Source organism: Arachis duranensis, chromosome 2 (assembly GCF_000817695.3).
Source record: "Arachis duranensis cultivar V14167 chromosome 2, aradu.V14167.gnm2.J7QH, whole genome shotgun sequence".
Taxonomy (NCBI): domain Eukaryota; kingdom Viridiplantae; phylum Streptophyta; class Magnoliopsida; order Fabales; family Fabaceae; genus Arachis; species Arachis duranensis.
The window spans coordinates 59,255,582-59,279,384 of record NC_029773.3 but is presented as its reverse complement, the minus strand read 5'-3'; the positions used below and the strand labels follow the sequence as shown (position 1 = coordinate 59,279,384).

At 35.3% G+C, this 23,803-nt stretch overlaps 3 protein-coding genes across 3 annotated transcripts; 2 read left to right on the top strand and 1 right to left on the bottom strand.

Moving 5' to 3' along the window:
• Positions 1–6: 6 nt before the first annotated feature.
• On the bottom strand, positions 7–5,727 carry LOC107474541 (BTB/POZ domain and ankyrin repeat-containing protein NOOT2). Its single transcript, XM_016094165.3, has 3 exons — positions 4,824–5,727; positions 2,380–3,416; positions 7–169 (listed from the first exon to the last, which is right to left on the bottom strand). Exons 1-2 carry the CDS (start codon positions 5,301–5,303, stop codon positions 2,406–2,408), a joined length of 1,491 nt encoding a protein of 496 aa, XP_015949651.1. The 5' UTR covers positions 5,304–5,727; the 3' UTR covers positions 7–169; positions 2,380–2,405.
• Positions 5,728–6,763: 1,036 nt separating this feature from the next.
• Positions 6,764–10,877, top strand: LOC107474544 (protein FAR1-RELATED SEQUENCE 5-like). The gene is made up of 8 exons (XM_016094168.1): positions 6,764–6,892; positions 8,042–8,101; positions 8,207–8,952; positions 9,041–9,391; positions 9,484–9,496; positions 9,695–9,754; positions 9,835–10,656; positions 10,764–10,877. The coding sequence occupies exons 1-8, from the start codon at positions 6,764–6,766 to the stop codon at positions 10,875–10,877; spliced, it is 2,295 nt and encodes a 764-aa protein (XP_015949654.1).
• An 11,306-nt stretch (positions 10,878–22,183) lies between these two features.
• Positions 22,184–23,464, top strand: LOC107474543 (uncharacterized). The gene is made up of 2 exons (XM_016094167.1): positions 22,184–22,663; positions 22,946–23,464. The coding sequence occupies exons 1-2, from the start codon at positions 22,184–22,186 to the stop codon at positions 23,462–23,464; spliced, it is 999 nt and encodes a 332-aa protein (XP_015949653.1).
• The last annotated feature ends 339 nt before the right edge of the window (positions 23,465–23,803 follow it).

The following is a 23,803-nucleotide window of genomic DNA, read 5'->3' as shown; positions in this document are numbered from 1 at the left end:
GGTGAAGCAATTTTGAAAAGATTGACCTGGGTCTCTTCCAGGCACCCCCTCTGCTGGTTATACAGTCGAAAAGATAAAAATTAAACTGATTAGATTCTCCTTGTCGCATATCCTCATCCATCATCCGTTCTCCTATGAAACCACTTCGAATGGTGACCAATTGAAAGGCCTACAAAAGAAAACACCACAGAGAAAAGAAAAAAAAATTAGTAACTGATGAGTCATGAGAGAGGACTTAGTGAACACTACTATTTAAACTGACAAAAAGAAAACAAATTTCAGCTCCATTCATCACTCCAATAGTATCATGGTCAATGTCCTTTTCTCAATATAAAATAAAAAAATAAATGATTAAATAATAAGAGTAAATGATCAAATTTATTTGTAAAAGATCATTCATTTTTTAAATTAATCTCTAAAAATTTTTTAATTAAATTTATTTTCAAAAGATTTTAATTAATTACATTAGTTCTTTTATCATTTTTTTGTTGATGGCGCCAAAATTTATTAATGTTGCACGTTAAGTAATACTACAACACACACACAAGAATCTTAATTGACTATTAGTATAATAAGTTTATAAAATTAAATGAAATCAAAACTTAATTGAAGAAAAAACTTGGGACATTGAAATTCTTCGATTTGAGATTGATTTGATATAATTTTATAAATTATCATGTTAGTCATTAATTAGGACTATTAGATGTGTGTTGTAATATCATTTAACGTGTTACATCAATAAATTTTGATCTTTAGTAATGGAAATTACAGAAGCACTAAAATGACTAACTTAAAATATTTAAAAAATAAATTTGATTAAAAAATTTTTTAAAAACTAGTTTGAAGAATGAATATTTTTTCAATGACTAATTTAAACATTTTCTCTAAATAATAATTTTTTTATAACTATATTAAAAATCAAATAGATGCATATTTTAAATTTGTTAAATAAAATTTCTAATATCTATCTCTTTTTGTTTTCATGTAGTAAGACACGTATAAAAGTATAATAATATAAATATTTAAATTTTAATTTATTTAAAATAATATTTTAAAATTTTATTTAATTTAAAAAAGTTTAATCAAATATTTTTTATAATATTTTTAAAATATGTATTTAGAGCATATATTAACAAGATGGAAAAGTCTAGGGGCCAGCAATTTTATTGTATTTTAGCCAGCATGTAACCAGCAGAGAGAAAGGTGAACCATTGGATAAAATCTTACACCAATCTCACACCATCAAATCATTATTGATGACTAATTAATGGCCACAATTACAAATATTGCTGCCCCTAACATTGTTCTAACAAGATATCTATGAAGTATAATGCTAGACACACACATTAATGATCCACTAATTATAGTCCATTAAGGTTATTAGATTATAGATCTAATAGTTTATATAAAAAATATCAAAAAATAAATTTGCAGATAAAATATATATTAAAATACAAGGATATCATAATAAATGAATAACACTAAAAAAATGTTATATTATATAAAATTAAATAAATTCCAAACATTGCCATTTATTTGTGTTTTTGAAAATACGAGGGCAAATTCAAAACTAACAAAACTCTAGAGTGAATTGTAATTTTTGTTTTTTCTTTTTTATTTTTGACTTCTGAAAAGAATTGAAAAATTTTTCTAAAGCAATTCTTAGATGTAAATTGTATGTTTTTTTTAAGAAAATAAAAAAGCAATATGCCGAGGACAAATTATACTTTTTAAAAGAATTTAAAAGAAATTTTGTAGAGATGAATTGTATTCTTATATTTTTAAAAATATTTTTAAAAGGAATTCGTTGGAACGAATTGTAAAACACTGAAACAAATTATGCAAAATAATTTGGCTCCCGATGAATTGTTAGTTCACCATAACTCAGTAAATCACGAATTTTTGTGCAATTCACCTTCTACACCACCATATGTAAAAATAATATTATATATTGAAAAGTAAGCCATATTTTTAATTATTATGGTGTAAAATAATTATAGACAAATTTTGAAACAAATAATTATAATAAATAATAAATGATTTACCTGAATAAAATTTATAATTAAAATATCTCAAATATCTAAAATAAACTTAAATTTAAATTAATATAATTTACAATATTAAAATATAGAATTTTATTTTCGTTACCATCGTACTCGAACTCTTTGGTAATTTTATAAAAAGAAATGTTTTTTTAACAAAAATAAAACATTAGATATCCAAGATAGTACGGAAACAGAGTAAATAATGCGACCCTTAGGTACTCTATAGTCCTTGTCAAATTTTAATAACCAACCTAAATTAATTAACCATAACATGTCAGAAATTTTTCAGAAATTTCGAGCCAGCTAAGAAGCTAGCTATAGCAGAATAGTATACCTCTTTGTTATAGGTAGCAGGAAGATTTAGTAGTCATGATGAGAGTGATGATGGTGGTACATTGTTGGGTCACATCCACCACCTTGCGACCCATGACGGTTCATGGCTTCTCTTTGGCTATGGCTACTGTGGCTGCTACTATCTTCGTCACCACCACCACTACCCATTTGTCCGGAACCGGAAGCACCAAGGTTAAGGTACACCAATCTCGAATCCAAGTTCCCACTATGGTCCTGATGATCGGTGCTAAGTGGAGGAGGATATATTGCTGTTGCTGAAGAAGGAGGGTTTGCATTCCCTTCTTCTCGCGAAAGAACGAGTGCCGCTGATTGAACGAGCTCCAAACACAGCCTTAGCTTGTTGGGTTCAATGTGTGTGAGACCAGGAACCGCACCTTTGAAGAGGAAATCGGAGGTTAGGGTTCTTAGGATATCCAGAGGGGTGACGCCGTCCACAGTACGCACGTTAGGATCGGCGTGGTGGTCGAGGAGAACGGCCACCATGTCGGGGGACACCATTTCAGCAGCTACGTGGAGCGGCGTCTTCCCTGCTGGTCCAGCCGGGAAGTTGACGTCCGCAGCGCCGAGCTCTAGAAGGGCCTTGACGACCTCCCTGGAGCAATTCTCCACTGCATAGTGAAGGGCAAGAGCCTCGTCCAGGTTGAGACCCTCGCCCATCACCATGAGCTTTACGAGCTCTACGTCAGAGGAATCGAGGGCCCGTCGCATCCGGCGAATCTTTTGGTCCTCGATGTCCCCGACAACCGTGAGGTCATGGTGGTGGTGGTGGTGAGGGTGGTGGTACGGAGATGGGATGAGGGAGCGGCGAGAGAGGGAGGATTTGAGGCGGAGCTCTTCGATCTTGGCAACGAGGTCGATTGGGAGGTGCTTGGCAAGGACTTCAGGTGGGAGGCCTGACTTGGCCACTAGGTGGGAGCACGTTGTCCATAACTGCTGCATTTCTTGCTTTCTTGATGCCAACAGTACCTTCATCACATCTTCAATTGACGCTTTCTCTACCATGCTTGCTAGTTGTTTCTGCAAATAAAGATAGCATTGTTAATAATAGGTATTTACAGCCATAGAATGATCACAAGGCTACATACAAATATTAAAAAATATATACAAAAATATCAATTACTAAATTAATCATCATGTATAAATACGTTTGTTGTTTAATTTATTTTTAATATATATTTTATACTATCAACTAGTTTAGTAACTAATTTTTATTATACATCCAACTAGTTAAAATATATTATTTACTCTTACTATCACTGTATATATAGATTTAAAATATTTATAAAAAATTTTTGACCAGGTAAGAGGACTAATTTGCATTATTTGAAAGGGTATTTATATTTTTTTATTTTTTATTTTATTATATTTTTAATACAAAAATGAAAAGAGTATATAAGAGATCAAGACTAATAGAAATAGAATACGTGTAATATTTTTCGTTTGTTTTATATGTTTTATAAGAAAGAAAATAATGCATTCTATGTATGGAATAATTTGGTTTAACAAAAAAAATGGAAAATAAAGGGAAGGGGAGAGTATGAGATGGGATGTTTGATAGATGTGTTTGCCGGAATTACGTTCAAGAGGCAGAACCTTTCTTTTGATGTGGTTTATGCTAAGAACCTAAATGAGGAAAGTGAGTGCGTTTGGGAAAGATCTCGTGGGTGCTTCACTGTTTGGTGTGTGGAAGACAAGACTGGATCCAATGTTTATCATCATGCATCTAAATTTGGAAAAACTTTAGAGTGCATCGTAATGGGTAGTAACGGGTTGAGAAACATAAACACCAATTCGAGTAAAACTTTCTTTTCTTTGTTTCCTTTTTCATGTTTTGGTCTCCAAAATATGGCGCATGAAATCAACGGACGTCAAACTAACATTGACCAACACAAACATAATTATATTATAAGAGAAGGCCGAAGACAAGTTTAAACAAAATAAGAAGCTTCAAAGATCATTACTTAAATCGGAGGGATTGAGGGATCATAAAACCAACGGCTGCAAAATCCAGAATCCAAATCCAAGTTCACTACCTCCATCAATCACCCATCATAACCCAAAGATTTTTTTTTTTCCAGAGAAAATATAATCAATCAGAATAAAATAGAATGAAAAGGAAGGGAAAACAAAGCACCCATTATTCCCACTTCCCAAAAACCAGACCTTCCTATTCTTGCAGCAAGCAACAGTCCAAATTCCCAAGACCCAGAAAAACATACGACTGGTCACGAAAATCAGAGAGACACTGAGGCAGATAGACAGAGAGAGAAAGAGAAAACAATTGGTAAATAAACGACTCCAACAACTAACAAAACCAAGTTTCCCCGCCTCCGTCCCTTTTTGTTCCCATTCCAATAACAATAAATATATATAAAAAAAAAAAGGAGAGAAAAATGGATGTTCGGAAACAGACAGGAGAGAGACCTGAGTGAGCAATGCAAGCTGTTCAACGCCAAAGTATCTAGCGGCAGCGAGAGTGTCGAGGGCGAGATCAACGGCTGAGGTGCAATGCGTGTGCCAGCAACCCCTCTCACCGCAATTGGGCCGGGCCTCGTGCTTCTGAGGCACGATGGACACCTGGCCGCTGTAAAGGAACTGAAGAAGCAGCAAGAACACCTCGTAACCGACAGAGTTCACCGGGATCACCCCCGCCGGGGCCCTCGAAGAGCCCGTTGTGGTCGGGCCCGGGCTTCCCCTGGAAGCGCCCACCGGGTCAAGGCCGCACGGAGGGTCCGGGCCGCAAAAGAATTTCCTGAAGAATAGGCTGCGTGCTGCGAGGATGCAGCGGTGGGCGTGGACGAGTCGGCCTTCGACTTGGAAAGTGACGTCGCTGAAGGCTTGGCCGTTGATGAGCAGGTTGAGGTAGTCAAGGGAGAGAGATCTTAGAGACTCTTCAAGAGACATTTTCTTTTTTCTTAATTAATTTCTTGGTGGATTATTGCTTTGGTTTCTCTAATTTTCTTTTATTTTTGCTGTCCCACTCACTCGCTCTCAGCTTTTAGGGCTGTTAATGGGTTTGGATAGGGTAATAACTCCTCGTCAAGGGAGAGATGGAGAGAGAGGAATGAAATAGTGGGAGGAGTACTGATGTGCAAGAAGAAGAAGAAAGTGTGGGAACATTTGCTGGAATATGGCTTAATTTGTTTGTTATTCTTCTTGTTTGATTGATGATAGATGTTGCTGATGTTGTTGACGGTGGCGCTGATGATGATGGTATAATTGTTTTTATGGGATTCTCTTGGGGGGTGATTGGAGGAGTGTTTTTTTTTGTGTATAGTGTATGTATTGATGGTATTTCCTGTGAGTGAGTGAGTGAGAGAGAGAGAGAGAGAGAGATTGCAATTTGGGTGGCTGTTCTGGGCGGCTGCGGGTTTAAAAAGGGGCTTGTCAAATTAATTTAATTAATTAGCAAGAGTTCTTTCCTTGATTTTTTTTTTCTTTTTCTCTTTTTCTTATGATTTTATTGTGTCTGTCTGTATAGTATACATGCAGAGAAGTAGACAAATACGAAAATAAAAGTGAGTAGAGTAGAACATTTAGTGGTAGGGGTTGAAAACGACTGCCATAAAATAATAGCAGAAAATTCTTTCGTCCATCCTTTCTTTTCGTAACAATTTTTTTACCGTTTGCATCTAACATATTATCTTCTTTACGACTCTCAATGTGCTAACATCTTTGTTAATGAAAAAGGCACTTCATAAATATTTGTAAGTCGTTTATCGTTATGGGAAAATGTTTAATTTTTTTTGGGGTCAAATATCAGTATTTCAGTGATTTTAATGATTATATTTTTTATATAATATATATTATATTATATATATTTTTTATAAGGAAAAGTATACGTTACCAACTTGTATCTGCCAACTATTACCAACACAAATTAAAAAAAAAATTAAAATAAATTTATATGGCTAAATTAGGTTTAATGTGGGGTCCATGAAAAACAGTTTGAAAAAGTAAGGAAAGGATAAACGTGGATCAGGTTAACATCAAACTAGAGAAACCCAATATCCCAACCCTTTCACGTAACCACTTTTCGAAGAAACAACCGCCGAACGTCTCTATCGTACAACTGGCCAAAATTTTCAATCACCGGGACGCCGCCGTGTCCAGTCCACCAGTGACTGTCTCTCCCCCCGATTCCAATTAGATACAGCAACAATCTCGTGAAAGATAGATGCGACATACGTCCATGGTGGTGTCGTGAAACCGTTGTGCCGTGAACTATACCAGGTAATATCTCCGTCCCAATGTTAGTAACATCAATAAGAATCTGCAATAACCTATCCATTTGTGACACAGACCCTTCCTCGAGCACCGATTTTCATTGTATGTGTCTGTGTTGAAGGCGAGTGCATTACGATATGTCAATGGATACACCAATTTTTGAAGAGGCATTGTACGGCAGTGCGTATGACATGAGGGAGAATTCTAATTCAATCGACATTAATATTCCGTGTTTGAGTGAAGATGACACACCACATGAAGAACAGGTAATTCTTCTTTTAGTAGCGTATTTGCTTAGGCCTTCCAGCAACTTTTTTTGAATGTTTTAAATCATGGGTTATTAACAGGGATTCAGATGTGTCTTGTTTATTTTTTGTATTTTTTTTCCTACTTAATTTGCTTAATGTGACTTTTTCACAGTGACTTAATGTGTCTTGTAGTGAGTTTTCTTGTGATATACATACCAATAAATTCAGTTGAAAATGACAACATATTTTGAGTAATGCATTGAGATCCATGTGTTTTGTATTAGATATTTGTGGTTTTAGGAATGGTTAAATGAGTTTTATATTAGCAAATTAAGTTTGAGTTTTCTGGATATATAATTTTTATTTGGGAGTACACCAACTTATCCTGGCATGTGTCTTTTTCATTTTAGTTTTATTCACTCCTATTTTTTTTCTCAGTTTAATTTGCTTAATTTGTGTTGTTCATTGTAGGTTAATGTGTTATTTTTTTTTTCTCAACTTAATTTGCTTAATGTGACTTTTTCATGGTGACTTAATGTGTCTTATAGTGAAATTTGTTGTGATACACACAGCAATAAATTTAGTTGAGAATGACAATATATTTTGAGCAATGCATTGAGATCCATGTGTTTCTTATTAGATATTTGTTGTTTTAGGAATGGTTAAATGAGCTTTATACTAGCAAATTTAATTTGTATTTTTTGGATCTATAATTTTTATTTGGGAGTACACCAACTTATCCTTGCATGTGTCTTTTTCATTTTAGTATAATTCACTCCAATTTTTGTCCTCAGTTTAATTTGCTTAATATGTGTTGTTCATGGTAGGTTAATATGTTTATTACAAGAAAAAAAATAGTAATTTTTTATACCAGTTTAGTTTAGTTTGTCCATTAGTAGGTATTATCAAAAGTTAGTAAGGATACACTTTGTTGCATGAATTGTGTTTTACAATTTCTTAGTTTAGCATGTGGAGATGATGTTTCCAGCTTTGAGTTTTTTTTTTAAATTTTTTTTATGGCTTTGATCATCGATAGTAAGTATTTAAACCAATTTAGTTTGGGTTGTCAATTAGTAGGTATTTTCTGTTTGTTGGTAAAGTTTTTATTAGTGTCAAATGCTCTTTGTGCATCTTATTTGGTGATATGTCCTCGTGTATCGATTTTAGGAAAAAGAATTTGAAGACGCTATTCAGAAAAAGGATGATGCTACGGTAAGCAATAATGAGGTGTGGAATATATTTTATTCTTCTCGCAAAATTAGTGACATATTGGAAATTGTTTAGATTAATGTGGTTTGTGTTGAATGATGCGTTTTCTGTATGGATTTGCAGGTGCCGGATCACACTGGAATTCCAATGGAGGAAATTCCGTACGTAGGATTGAGATTTGATTCGTTACAGCAGGCACAAGAGTTCTATTCTAATTATGCGAAGAAGGTTGGGTTTGTGACGAGGATTAGGAATACAAACTTTGATAAGACTAGGAAGGAATTAAAGGTACCTATTAATCAATCGATACACTGCAGTCGTGAAGGTTATCGGGAGTCTCGAGTGAAGGCAGCAATGCGGGTTAAGAGAATAACAACAGCCGGGTGCAAAGCAAGGATGTACGTGATGCTTGATAGGCATAATGATAATTGGTTGGTGACCAAATTAGAATTGAAGCACACCCACGCGTGTTCTGCCGAGCAAGCTGTGCATTACAGTGAGTACAGGAAACTGACCATGCATGCCAAGTGCGTAATTCAGAACAACGATGAGGCTGGCATACGGCCTAACAAGACTTATCTTGCACTGGCGAACGAGATTGGTGGGTCATCAAAGTTGGGTTACTCAGAAAAGGATGTTAGGAACTTTATAACGAGGAATTTGCGTTGTGCTGACGTAAACGAAGATGTGAAGGAAATGATTAGATATTTCATGCGAATGAGAGACATAAATCCGAATTTCTTCTTTGCAGTTGATGTCAACGAAAATAAGAAGTTTAAGAGTGCGATATGGGTAGATGCAAGATGCAGGGCATCATATGAATATTTTGGAGATGTGGTATCGTTTGATACAACGTACAGAAGGAACAAGTATGTTTATGTTTTTGTCTCCATTATAAGGGTTTAAATTTTTCCAACAATATTGTGATTTAGTAATTTCTGGCTGTCTTTATTGCAGGCATGGACTTCCGTTTGCATCTTTCGTTGGTGTCAACCATCACGGCAAGTCCACACTACTCGGATGTGCTTTGTTGGGTAATGAGGAAATTCCTAGCTTTGAGTGGGTCTTTAAGAACTGGTTAAATTGCATGGGAAGTCCCCCACAGGCCATCATCACAGACCAGTGCAAATCCATATTTGGCGCAATTAAGAATGTTTTTCCAAATACTAGACACCGATGGTGTATATGGCACATAATGAAGAAGATACCACATAAGCTCGGAGGATATGCTAAATACAGGGAAATAGATGATAAAATGCATGGCACAGTTTGGAATGCCCGTTCTGAAGAGTCTTTTGAGAAAGATTGGTGTGCATTCGTTAATGACTTTAACCTACACAAAAATAAATGGCTATCAGGTTTGTGCTTTATAGTGCTCTTGTATTAGTTTTTGATGGTAGGTATGCTTGGAAGGTTCGGTCTTTACTTTACTAGGATTCAGCCCCCATTGTCATTGGATGATTGCAAACCAATTTGGATACTTTTACGGAATATTTTTATTTGAGACGTACATGTATAGTTGGTTAACTAAGTCTTTAGTGGTGTACTGTGATGTAGCTATTTATTCATGATGATGATTCCCGATTTGATATGTATGTTTTGGTTTTGTAGACCTTTATGAAGATCGTCGAATGTGGGTTCCAATATATTTCCAAGGTGAATTTTAGGCTGGTATGCGAAATACCCAACGGAGTGAGAGTATGCACGCCTTTTTCGGTGGTTACCTGCATTGTAAAAGTGGACTGGTTCAGTTCGTGCATGAGTATGACAATGTCCTTGGAAACAAAGAGCAAAAAGAACTGGAGGATGATGCTGCGGACTCTAAAGGAGTAGTCCCATGTTCATCGAGCTCTACAATTGAAAGACAATTTCAGCGTGAGTACACAACGTCTAAGTTTAGAGAAGTCCAACAGCAATTCAGTAAAAGAGGGGATTGTTTAGTCCGTGGGGTCACTCAAGAGGGTGACTTGTTTCGGGTGACCGTGAACGAGCAATACCTATTGTATGGGGAGCCTAGATCTTGGAAGTACAGTGTTGAGTTTGACCCCAAGACACATAAGGTTCGGTGTGAATGCAACATGTTTGGCTCAAGAGGTATTATTTGTTGCCACTGTCTTGCTGTGTTGTTTTATTACGGAGTAGACACAGTACCATCTTTCTATGTTATCCCTCGATGGAGCAAGAATGTACAGCGAAAACACACTTTCATCAAGAGCAGCCATGACGAGAAGCGATCGGACGAAAGCCACAACTTATTTAGACGCCTGTGTTCACACTTCTACAATGTAGCACAAGATTTTGTTACATGTGAAGAGGAAGCGGCCATGTTACATTTGGGTCTTGATCAGTTAAGATCAAAGTTGCTTGATTGTCGTTCGAACTTGGTGTCTAGGCGTGTTCCAAGTTCACAAAACACCACGGCCACACATGGAGACCCCCATCTTGGTGAATCTGACATCCAAGGTCCCTCGAAGGTTTCAACGAAGGGTCGGCCGAGAATGAAGAGACTTGGATCTGAACTCGACGCCTCAATCAAGAACTCTATGCGAAGAAAGAAGAAGAATCCACCGCTGGTATGCGTTTCCTTTTTCCATAGTTTCAAACCACTTGATAACTTGACTAAATGGATAAAGTTATTACTGTTATTCACTCTTTGTCTATGCATGTTTGTTTTCTTTAGGATGTTCATCAAGCATTGAATCAAGATATAGTCTGTTGTTCTGCTAGGAGAGCGAATGGATCACAGGAACATGGCGGGTTCTTGTCGTTGTTAAACTCATTTCAGCATACTTAACAAATTTTTTATTATAGATTTGTATGGAGATATCCCTTTATTAAGAGTAACCTTTTTACTCTAATCATAGCCATTTTATTCAGTTTGTTAAATAAATAAACATTGTTAACAACTATATATCATTATTTATTGAGTTTATGTTCATTGATTAATATTGTTAACTCCTGATGAGTTTGTTAACGTTAAAATTTGCTAAGCATTGAAGGTTATTTGATATTGATTAACAAACACGGAAGACACATCTCGTGGAAGACACATCCAGATAAATATACCTAATAAAAAGTCATAACCACAGAAGACAAGTCTAGCATAATACACTAAAGACACATCTCTTGGAAGACACATCCAGATAAATATAACTAATAAAAAGTCATAAACACAGAAGACAAGTCTAGCATAATACACTAAAGACACATCTCGTAAAAGTCACATATCGTAGAAGACACATCCATGTGTCGAGATTTCCTAGAAAGTTATATCTAGAAGACACTTCCTGGAACAAGACACATCCATATGAAGACACATTCGTGAAAGACACATCACGTAGAAGACACATCCCTCCGAATACATATCATAGAAACTCACCTCTAAAGACACTTCTTGGAAAAAGACACATCCCTATAAATACACCTCGTAAAAAGTGACTGCTAGAGGACATTTCTTGAAAAAGACTCAACCATATCTAGCCACTAGCAACAAGTCAGTTACAGCTAAAACAGACACATAAATTATAATTTACACCTCCACCAGAATAGAGTTATGTTTTCAGTCACCTGTGTGCAAAATGTGAGTAACAATGCATGACTAAGAAAAGTAGAGACATCAAAAGACATGTAGGAACCTCAACAGGTGTATCCATTAACAACAATTAAACTAAAAAAATGCATTAGTTATCGAGCCTGTGCACAAAATTATCCAAAACCAAGGTGCAAAAGACAAAATCCATATAAACATGATATGCATTATCGTTGAATTAACCAACAAAGTTTGTCAAGGTCTATGGTGCAACTACCTATAAACAACCTAACAATCCAAAATAAATAGTCCCATTGTGTAGCGAAAGTAATTTGTCTTATCCTAACAAAATATAGCATAGGATGTGACGATATTCCCTCCATATGTAAACAAGGAGTTATCTGGAGCCTTCATCTTCCCATATGTTAGATCCTTTTGGTGGACTTTTTCTTCGGCTTTCCTCCAACCCGCCGAAGTATGCTCTTTGTATCAGGAGCTGTGAATGGAGTTCTAACCTGCATACGTTTATTCCTTGGTTGGTTGCGGCGCACAGGAGGTTGAGCATGACTGTCAAGTGCATTTAAGGCAACTCCAATGGATATATTCTTGTGACATAGGATGATGTCCAATATTATTTCTAGCCTGTACAACTTGACCACGTCCTGCATATAAAAATCAATGTAAAAGAAATGCTTATCAGTACAGACATTGACATGTGAATATGAAATATAGTAATAATGTATAAAGGTTAGCGAGCTCACATATTCCCAGTCATTTAGTTTCTTGTCTTCGGTCCAGAACTCCATGTATTTTATTGTATACACACCACAGTCAAATCTAATCGAACGGAAAAAAATGCAATTTTGTTAGTGGAACAACCTAAAGCAACTAAACAATTAATACATTGCGAAATCTTGGAGAGAAGAGTCACCCATTTGGCTGAATTGGCACAGAGGCATAAGTGCAAGGCAGTCCTTTTTGTGTGGGCCTATAAGTTGGGATGGCCACCTGTGCAATGTCTTCAATGATCCTCGCCTAAGACACAAACAACTAAACTTAAACGGAATACTAGAAGAATGGTTAAATAGAGCTTAATAGGGATGGGCTGGTGATGTACCGCATATGAATCTAGCCTGCTCCGTGCTGTATCAGGTTTACTGTATATGCTATCTAGTACAAACAACCTTTTGCCGGATACATCAAATGCATAAACCCACCAGTGACGGGTGATACATACAGGGAAAAACCACTGCACAACCAACCATTGTAACTAGGTATATTACTTGCATTTACAAAGAAAAACAAATATTACTTGTGCTAGTGCTACGAGTATATTGAGTTATTACACTACAAACATACATACCCAATTTCTGTTTGCAGCGATTTCCTTGTCGAAACAACTAGTATCAGCCCCAAAGTTTTGACCCAATCCGACATATGTTGGATTCGGTCCATCATGATAGTTTTCCAAATTCTTTGGGACCAAAACCATTTCCTGTACAAGTACGAATTATCAAAAATACATAAACTGTATTGTAAATAAATGATTAATATTGACGTTTTCTTACCAGAATCCCCGGACACACGCAATAAAAGTCACGCGTGAATCTTTTGAGACCTGAATCATTGAATGCGCAACACATCCAGTGTACAACCTACATAACCGATTTGTAAACTAATCAATGTCGACAACACGTGAGCAACAAACAAACTACAGAAACATGATTTTTCGTTCCATACCTTGTTATTTAGCCATGCACGTGGTCTCAGTGTGCACACATCCGCCCTTGATAGCACTAGGAGTGGTCTACCCTCATATGACGCCAAAGTTTCGTGCCTATCAAGAGAAGTGTTCACAGCCCATCCTCTGATTCTTTGTTCTTCCCGCTCGGTGATTTTCCGACCCCGAAGTAATGGATGAATAGGTCGGGGAGGAGATGGTGAAGGTGATTTAAGGAGTTGCGTCAGACCAAGAGAGAAAGAGGGGCGTTGTGGACTTGGAGTGCGGTAGGGAGAACCTCTAGGAATGATTGCCTGGATTGGGTCTATGCTAACGGGTCTCGATGGGTAAACGCCTTTTTCTATATTTGCCCAAATCATTTCGCACTCTGGATCCCGCTGAGATAAGATGGCAGGGTGCCTGTTTGTAATTAAAAAAACTGCAGTGGTCAACCATAGTAATTGTTTGGGAGGCTATTTAAACAGAAAACATTTTATACTACTACCAAAAACAACGTTACGTAGTAATAACTTGCCTGTCAAAGAATTCAGAAGAATATTCCTCAACCCCGGAAAACTCAACCAATTCTGTTGATGGTGTTTTTGGTTCCGGAGCAACTGTCACATTTGGTTGATTAGTTGATTGTGACTGCATGCTTGTGATGATTTTCCCTTCTACCATACCACGCTGAGGTGACCTCCTTTGAGGAGTCTTGATGCGGAATCTGATGCCAATGGGCTGGTCATCGTCATCATCATCTTCTGAAGTCCCTGTTTGATGGGTTGTGCGCAATGATGCCCTTCTTAATCCCCCCTTCAGGGTAGATCTCTGACACCACAATATCAAACTAGTTTTTCAAAAACTCCTCAAAGTGGTTTCATAGTATACACAGAACCCAATGCTAAATGACAGAGCATTACACTAAGTTTTATTAAATAATGGCACAACCAATAACTAGTTTAACATTAACTTTAACCATTTCAGATGTTCCAAACTGCATAGCTGCAAGTAACAAATACTAACAACGATCAACTTGCTCACCTTATGGTCCCCTTTTTCCTTTGTCTTATCAGTCATGCCTGCATGCTCAACCCTCATAGATGATTGAGGTGTCATCCTTGATACAGATCTCCGGCGCAATCTCTTTGCAATTGGCTCGTCGTCATCGTCATCACCGTCCGACTCAACTGCATGTGTATCCGAGTAATTGGAAACCTCTCTTACTCCATCCAGGCGAGAAGATTCCTTAAATCACATCAACAACACAACTCCAACGTAAATTATAGGTAAACATAGGCCTGACAGTTTACACGATGTACGATTAACCACGGAAAAAAATACTAAGCATATGTTAATCCTAACTCACTTTTCTATGGTCCAAGTCTACTTGTTCAGGGCTTGGGTCACTAGTTTCCTCTATAGCAGCGTCCTCCTTGCCATCGTCTTCATTCCGGCCAGGTTCACCGCAATCCTGTTGTTGCCCATTAACTAGTAAGAAGACACATACATCTAATAAAGCATATATCAAATATGGAAATAATAAACGACACAACCTTTAGCGACATCTTCCATTGCCTAATAATAAATTGCAAAGCCATGATATTGATTCACTCAAAAAGACGCTGAAAGAGCTCCGGCACAATGCGGATGTTCCCATTTTCTAGCTTGAGGGTGCTCGTTTCAGTGTCATAGGCTTTGGCCAACATCACCATTATGCCTTGCCTCACTTGCCACTTCGGTACAAGCTTCAGGAAACCAAAACCAATTTCTTCAATCTCATCAAGCTTTGCTTGATCCTCATTGGTTTCCATTTCTTTGAACAAGTCCGCGATGTAACATGGTGAGCATCTTGTCTCTAGTAATTTCTAGAAAACATACGACGGAACTGTCAGAATACAAAAAATTCATATGCACTATAACAAGAACAGAAAATTCTGTATGAGTTATTACCGGCTTCCCCATGTATATAAGTTGGTCTCTGCGTAAATAGCAGATATTGATTCAATTAAAATCTTCACCTGTGTTATCCAAAGTCAACTACTGTAACATTACACAAATTAATAATGAGAAAAGCATTTATTTAACCTACTCATAATCATAGTACACTAGTCTAATGTACAAGACACATCCGATATAAAGTACACACGAATTATACTCTTATTTTGCTAAAAAAAACACCTAGAAATATTTAAAAAAATCAGCTAAGTGTTAAAAAAAACCTCAACCATTGTAAAATCATTGTGGGCCATGGCTCTTGTTGCACAGTGAATCATGAAGAAACTAAAGATGTACAGGAACACTTGTTGATCACAACGGATTTCGTAAAAAAAAATTAGAACATCTTGTCAACGTAATTGTATAATCATATGCCCAATTTCAGTAAGGAAAAAATTTTTATTGCTATGTGTATCACAAGAAAACTCACTACTAGACACATTCATTCAATAGGAAAAAAAAAAACACAGAGAGTTGCTCAAAATAAAAAAGAAAGACTATGTCTGCTTAAAACATACACTCATTCTCTACTTAAATATATGGCTCCAAGTATCACAGAAAAATTCTCCAACAGACATATTAACCTATTATGAACAACACACATTAACCAAATTAAACTGAGAAAAAAAATGAGTGGATGATCTAAAATGAACAAGACAGATGCAATGATAAGTTGGTGTACTCCCAAATTAAAATTATAGTGCCAAAAAATACAAATTTAATTTGCTAATATACAGCACATTTAACCATTCCTAAAACCGCAAATATCTAATAAAAAACTCATGGATCTGAATGCATTGCTCAAAATATATTGTCATTCTCAACTGAATTTATTACTATGTATATCACAAAAAAACTCACTACATGACACATTAAATCACTATGAAAAAGTCACATTAAGCAGATTAAGTTTAAACAAAAAAGAGTAATGCTAAAATTAAACAAGAAACACTATGTATGCTTAAAATATACACTCAATCTCAACTTAAATATATAGCTCCATGTATCACTGGAAAATTTTCCAAAACACACATTAACCTATCATGAACAACACACATTAAGCAAATTAAACTAAAAAAAAAAACACTGAATGATCTAAATATGAACAAGACACATGCAATGACTAGTTGGTGTACTCCCAAATTAAAATTATAGAGCCAAAAAATACAAATTTAATTTGCTAATATAAAGCTCATTTAACCATTCCTAAAACCACAAATTTCTAATAAAAAGTCATGGATCTCAATGCATTGCACAAAATACATTCTCATTCTCAACTGAATTTATTGCTATGTATATCACAAGAAAACTCACCACAAGACAGATTAAGTCACTACGAAAAAGTCACATTAAGGAAATTAGGGTGAAAAAAAAAGGAAAAATAAACAAGACACATTTGAGGTTAATTTCTTGTACTCTCAAACGAAAAATTATATACCCAAAAAATACAACATCAATTTTAAAACAAAAAGGTTATATACACTTTTTATTCCATAAGAGCAACATGTTAAAACAGACCACACCAATCACAAAAACAATTTGCACCACTGTAACTTAGTGGATCAGGAAACGCAAACCATTTAAAATAAAACAATTGGATCTCATTTCACTTTCAAACACAAACACCGAGTACATCAAATATATAGTCTAATTTTTAAAATAGCTTTACCAACTTGAGAACGAAAATACCCACATCAAAATGGCAAACACATCCACAAAATAATCTCAATTTTTAATAAAGACACATCTGAATAATTTATGTTACTAAAATATGTTACTCTTAATAAAATATATTATAACATGCTTTCAACGTGATTAACTTATATCAATAGAGTGCCTGCAAAAATTTAAAATCTCAAAACTGATGAGAAAGTACTAAACAATTGACAACGACAACAACTTCGTCAACGAGGGTGACCACAGCGAGACTACACTAATCAATGTTTTTCTGTCTGCAAATAAGACAACATAGACATATGGAATAAGCTACAAATAACCACGAAAAAAAAATTGAATAACTGATCACTCCATTTTTATCAAAGAACTCATACAACACAGCATAAGCAACCTCTTTTGCATAGTAACAAGATCACCAAAAAAACACTTCAATACACCAACACCCAAGTTCGTTCACAGCCAAGAGACACAGACACATGTTTAATACTTCTCAGTTCAAAAAATGTAATAATCAGATTTACACCCCTATACAAGCACTTAATTTAAATCTCAAATACCCACTAACCTCGTAGTGTCGCGGTGGTGCCCTATGGAAGACGCGCTTCTTTTCGGGCTCTTCTGCCAGTGAACGAGTTGCTGTTGGTGGCAGTAGCGACTAAAGAAAGCCACGGTATTACTATCGAACCCACACAGGCCTACAAATTCTGCCGCTGCCTGAGGAGAGAAGCGCTGGGTTGTGGCGCCTTGTACAAGGGCAGACACCCAGATGTGCCTTCAAAGCTCCTCTGATTAGGACAAGTAACAGACCAAATCTTTTCGCAGTGAATACCGGACGGTAGCCTAGTCGTGATGGTCTAGCAGTCCGGCGCAGTTGCCTTTCCCTTGACGGCGGAGACCGACGGAGACGGAAACAAAGGAACTTACTTGGCCGTGGATGCGGATAAGGAAGGTTGGGAGACACGGTCCACCGTCAGTCAATTTGGGGCTATGGTAATTTAGGTTAACGTGGTAAATTAAGATTAAACTATGGTTAATTTAGATGTGTCTTTAGTTAGTGGATGGGCTTCATTTCCAGCCCAACTCAAGTTGACAGATCTTGGCAAATACCAAGTTGGTAACGTAGCACTACTGTTTTTATAATAGAGTCTAACGATTAAAATTATCTTTATTATTATGGTCTAACTTTTAGATGAATTTAAGTCATTTCAAAAATATTATTTTTGGGCATGTGAATTCATAAAACACTTAATTTAAAAATCTATGAGGAATCATATATATATATAGTACGAATTTATCTAGATGTTTTTTTTAAATTTTATAAATAAAAGACTTAATATATTAAAAATACTAAGTAAATAAGTTATTTTTATAATTAATTAAGTGTAATTAAATCTTTTTTTGTATTGTTTTCCTTTTTTCTTTAATTAAAATTTATGGTTATCAATTCTTAAATTATTAGACCAACTCATCAATTGAACTTAATTATTAAATTATAACTTAGTCATGTAATAACATCATTATTGTATATACCAAAAGTATGTTATATATCTAAATTTTTATATCTCTTACATTATTATCATTAACTCAAGTTTTAGAGTCACTTATAAATACACCTATGGTTTTAAAAAAGATGCTAAGATTCACCACAGTCTAGTATTTCGATCTCTTAAATTTATGTTCTATAAATATAAAATATAATCCTAATTTCACTTTAGTAGTATCGATAAAATTAACAAAAAATAAAATTTATTTTCTTTTTTTTAGAATTAATCTTTATATATAAATCATTTAACCAAACAAGTTTAAAACTTACGCATTTCTGTTGTACGTTCTTTTTCTTTTCCTCCTTCTTCTTCATCACTCTTTCGTCTTTTTCTTCTTTTCTTTCTTTTTCGTTATTTTTCTCTTTCATTATTGTCGTCATCGCCACCACCACCACCTTCTCCTCCTCTCATTGGACTTTTTTTTCTTCTCCTCCACCATCTTCATCATTATGATCATCATCGTTATAGTCATCGTCGTCTTCTTCTTACACGTGTCATCGTTATCGTTATCGTCATTAATATTATTTATATCATACAACTCTTTTAACAAGAATAAAAACAAAAAAACCAAATAAAAAGAAAAAACACATAATGGAGCAAATTACTTCGAAGAAGAAAAACCTATATTCATTCAACAAAAATAAATAAATAAATAAATTAAAAAAAAAGAAAAAAAATATAGCATTAAAAAGATATTTTTGTGTATTTGTAATAAATTTCAGTGTAAAGTTAAGATATTTATGTGTATTATTAAGAATTTTCAATTTATTTGTACTGATAAGTTCAGCATAATTCAAAACTGTTCTTCTTCCTCATCCTCATCTTCTATTACTTCTTCTACTTCTTCTTTTTCATCATAATCATCATCATCTTTTTTTTTTCTTCTTATTCATTTTTTTCTTCTTGACCTTTTAAAGTGTCTTGTTTTACTCACTTAACAAGAATAAAACAAAAAAATCAAACAAAGAACAAGAAGAAATACAACACATAATTGCTATAAAATTACTTGGAAGAGAATAAATCTACATTCATTCAACTAAAAAAAGAAAGAAATAAGAAAAACAAGAAAAAAAAAATGCAGCATTAAAAAAATAATTTTGTGTATTTCAGTAAATTTCAGTATAAAACTAAGATATTTTTGTGTATTAGTAATAATTTTCAGTGTATTTGTACTGATAAGTTCTGTATAATTCAAAACTTTTACTATTTCTCATTCTCATCTTCTGCTACTTCTTATTCTTATTTTTTATCATCATCTTCTTGTTTTTTTTCTTATTCATCTTTTCGTTCTTATTTTATATTCTCAAGTTTCTTCTTATTTTACTCTCTTAACAAGAATAAAAAAAATCAAACAAAGAAGAAGAAAAAATACATAATGCTGCAAATTTACTTGGAAGAAGATGAACTTACATTCATTCAACTAAAAAAAAGAAAAAAAAAAGAAAAAGAAAAAGAAAAAGAATACAGCATTAAAGAAAATATTTTTGTATATTTGTAGCAAATTTTGGTATAAAACTAAGATATTTATGTGTATTGTTAAGAATTTTCGGTATATATATACTTATTTTATTTTTTCATAATTCTTCTTGGGAGAAAAAATTAAACAAAAAATATAATAGTACAAAATCAATAAAAAGAGGATGAAAAAAATACAGCAACAACAGTAGCAATAAAAAGAATGACGGAAAGGATGAAACATACGAAAATAAAAAAGAAGGAACACAAAAAAAAGAGGAAGAACACAAAGAAAAAGTAGTAGGAGGAGGAAGAGAAATGCAGATACAAACGTTGAAGGAGGAACGATGTAATTTTACGTGCGCGTTATATAAGTAGATTTTGTTGGGTTAGAGTTAACTTATTTGGACTTATTTGCCAAAAAAAAACCTTCTATAATGTTGGTCGAAAAATATATCTAATCGGAGTGAATTAGATCGAAATGTTGAAAAGTACACGTGCACGTATAAGTTGAGAGTTACTCGACACAAGCTCGATTTCGGATACATCATTAAATCGAGTGGGCATAGTCGAATGGATATTCGAAGAAGAAATTGAATGGATGCTCGGAATAAATGAATCGAATGGTTACATAAGTAGAGAAGTTGAGGGCTTTCACCATGCGAGGAATTAATGGGTAACGTTTCATTGGCAAAAGAGTGGGAACGGTTGCCAGGGAGTGCGTGCGCAAGACAGCATTGTGTAATTAATGATCGGTTACAAAAAGAAAGCTATAAATATTAGGAAGTTTTAGGAAATAAGGGTTGGAACTTTAACTCAGAAAACACTCAAGCACACTCACATCCCCAGCGAATTCCTGAGTTTGCGATCGAGTTTCGTTCCTTCCATATTTTATCTTTTCAGCTTATCTTTCTGTAAACTTTACTTTTCAAGTAAATTTATCTTTCAAGCATTCTTTAATTTCAATGTCCAATTTATATTTCACCATTTTTAAGTTCCATGCTAAAGCCCTTTGACCCAATCGAAGGCACTTTACTACTTTCATTTAAATTTCAACGCAACTTTTTCCGATTTCAGTACTGTTTCTTTTCGGAAACCTTATTTTTCAGTTCTTTTATTATTTTACAAATTTCAATTTATCTTTCATCTCGATACCCGTCTAATCGAAGATACTTTGATGCACTTATAGAAAACTGGTACCTGCAAAAAAGGAGTAGGTTTCACTCTCAGACCTTTAGAATCGAACCACCATCGATTTGCTAAAAATCAACAAAACAAATTGGCATGCCCAGTGGAACAGTTTTAAAGTTGAAGTGTGCCAAAAAGTTTTTATAACATTCGGTGTATGCGATTGAGAAGTGAAAAAATCATTCACATGGCGGATGAAGTGTTAAATGTGAATGGTGGTTCCTCCACCAGTGATAGCATAGCGGTTACCACTGTGCAACAAGCGGACATGACTTCACGTTCGGAATGTGCAATTGGAAGTGAAAGCATAGTGGTTACCACTGTGCAAACTGGAAATGTTGGACGTAACATTCGTCCACGTGGTAATTTGCCACCTCCTCCAATAACTACCGGTTGGCCTCCTTATGGCCTTCCTCCCGGTTATACCCCACCGGTGGGTAGTTTTGTTCCTCCTGTTTGATTTGGGAGTGTAAATGGAGGGAATAATTCTCAAAATTTACAACAATATTTCGAGTATTCTCATGATTATAATGTGGGATCTACTTCGAATGCTGCTAATTCGATGGCAGTATATTGACAACAAGTAGAGGAAAGTCATCATGACTTAGTCAATTTATTGACTCAACAAATGACCACAATTCTGAATCTTATGATGGCTGATCACGAATCAAAATTCAATGGTCTTGCTAGACAAGTCGAACGTATTGCTTGAATCGTGGATTATGAGGAAGGTGAAAGGCATAATGCCAGGAAAAATAATGAAGGATTCGAAAATATATTTCAAAATAAAAATAATTTTTTGATCGAGAAAATCATCATGTCATTCCCCGAGGTCAAAATGCTGATGAATTTCTAGCTAGATTACGTGCTAATCATGGCGGTGAACGTTATCAAGTTACCAGAATTGTGGAAGAAGCACTTAATCGAGTTGGTCAGAATGTTGGTTTTATGAATCGACCTCACTTTGTGTCTACTTCCCTCAAACTGTTCAAATGGATGAAGTGCCAAGAGGAGTGAAAAATCCAAAAATAATCACAAAGTTTGCTGGGGAAGTCAGAGAATCGACCACTGAACATGTCGCTCGATATTTGGTTGAGATTGAAAATTTAACCAATGATGAAAATTTGAAAATGAAGTTTTTTCCTTCTTCATTAACGAAGAATGCATTTACTTGGTTTTCGAATCTTAGACCAAATTCGATAACAACATGGAATCAGTTGGAAACTGCTTTTCACGCTCAGTTCTATCGAGGGGAAATGAATGTGTCAGTTACTGATCTTGTGGCTTTGAAACATGAAGATGGTGAAACCATTGACGATTATATGATACGTTTCAAGAATGCTAGAAGTAGATGCTATATTTCATTACCTGAGAGCGAAGTGGTGAAAATAGCAACGATGGGGCTAGGATTTTATATGCGCCAAAAGTTGCTTAATGTGCATATACCTGATTTAGCCCATCTGGCTGAAAAGGTCCGTTAGACCGAACTCATGAAAAAGGAGAAGGAAAAATATAGGAGTGAGCAAAGATCAAAGAGTAAACCTTTTACTCGAAAAGAAAAAGTAGCTTATATGACCTTGGAGTTCTCAGAGGAGGAACTCGATTTCGAAATAGAGGTCGATTTGGCCGAACTTAAAAAGGGTCCTCCATACGTTTGCTCTTTACTTAGAAAGCTTCCTAGTAATGAAAAGTTGAATGAATCAAAACTTAAAAGTAGAAAAAAGTATAGTTTTGATATTTCAAAATTTGATCAGATTTTCAATGTGTTGCTTAAAGATAAACAATTAGTTCTGCCTAAGGGTAGAACCTTACTTTCGGTGAAAGATTTAAAAGGAAAACCTTATTACAAATTTCACCAAGCAATTAGTCATTCGACTAATAGTTGTGTTCGTTTCAGGGACTTAATTCAGAAAGCTATAATGGAGGCACGGTTGAAGTTCGATGATGGAAAAAAGGAGATGAAGGTTGATGTTGATCCCTTCGATGCTGATGCCAGTTTTGTTGAACCATGTTTCGGTGTGAACATGGTTGGCATGTCCTATGACTTTGATGTGGCTCTTGATGATTTTGAGTCACAAGTTTGGTCAGTGTATCCCCGAGCGAGAGATGGTTTGTTGGATTTCTTAGTTCAACAAAAGATTAAAGACTGGAACGTGTCTCTGTGTCCACGGTGTAATGCTATTTTTAATGCTATTTTTGATGCTGAAACTGCAGTAATCTTTGAAAAAGAAATAATGAAGAAGAAGTTGGCCCATAGAGAAGAGAAGGATTGACAAAGGCAGCCAGTTAGGCGTATGGAGGGGTAGAATTTTAAGACCCCTCAACAAAATGTAGTTACACCTTTGAGTCGATCTCAAGCTATAGGTGTGCAATGGATTCGGAACTACCAAGAGTTCCAGAATCGAGATGCTCTATATCGAAGGAATCCACAGTGGGGACATTGAGGACCTCCTCGAAATCAAATTCCCTATTATCATGGTCGAGCCAGAGGGTACCCCAGGGGTAGGGGTAGAAGAAATGTTAATCAAAACAAGAAGCCTCAAGCAGATGTAAGCAATGGAGCAACGCCTTCCGTTCATTCCCGAATTGTCTTTCCTTCTGATGGAGAGACG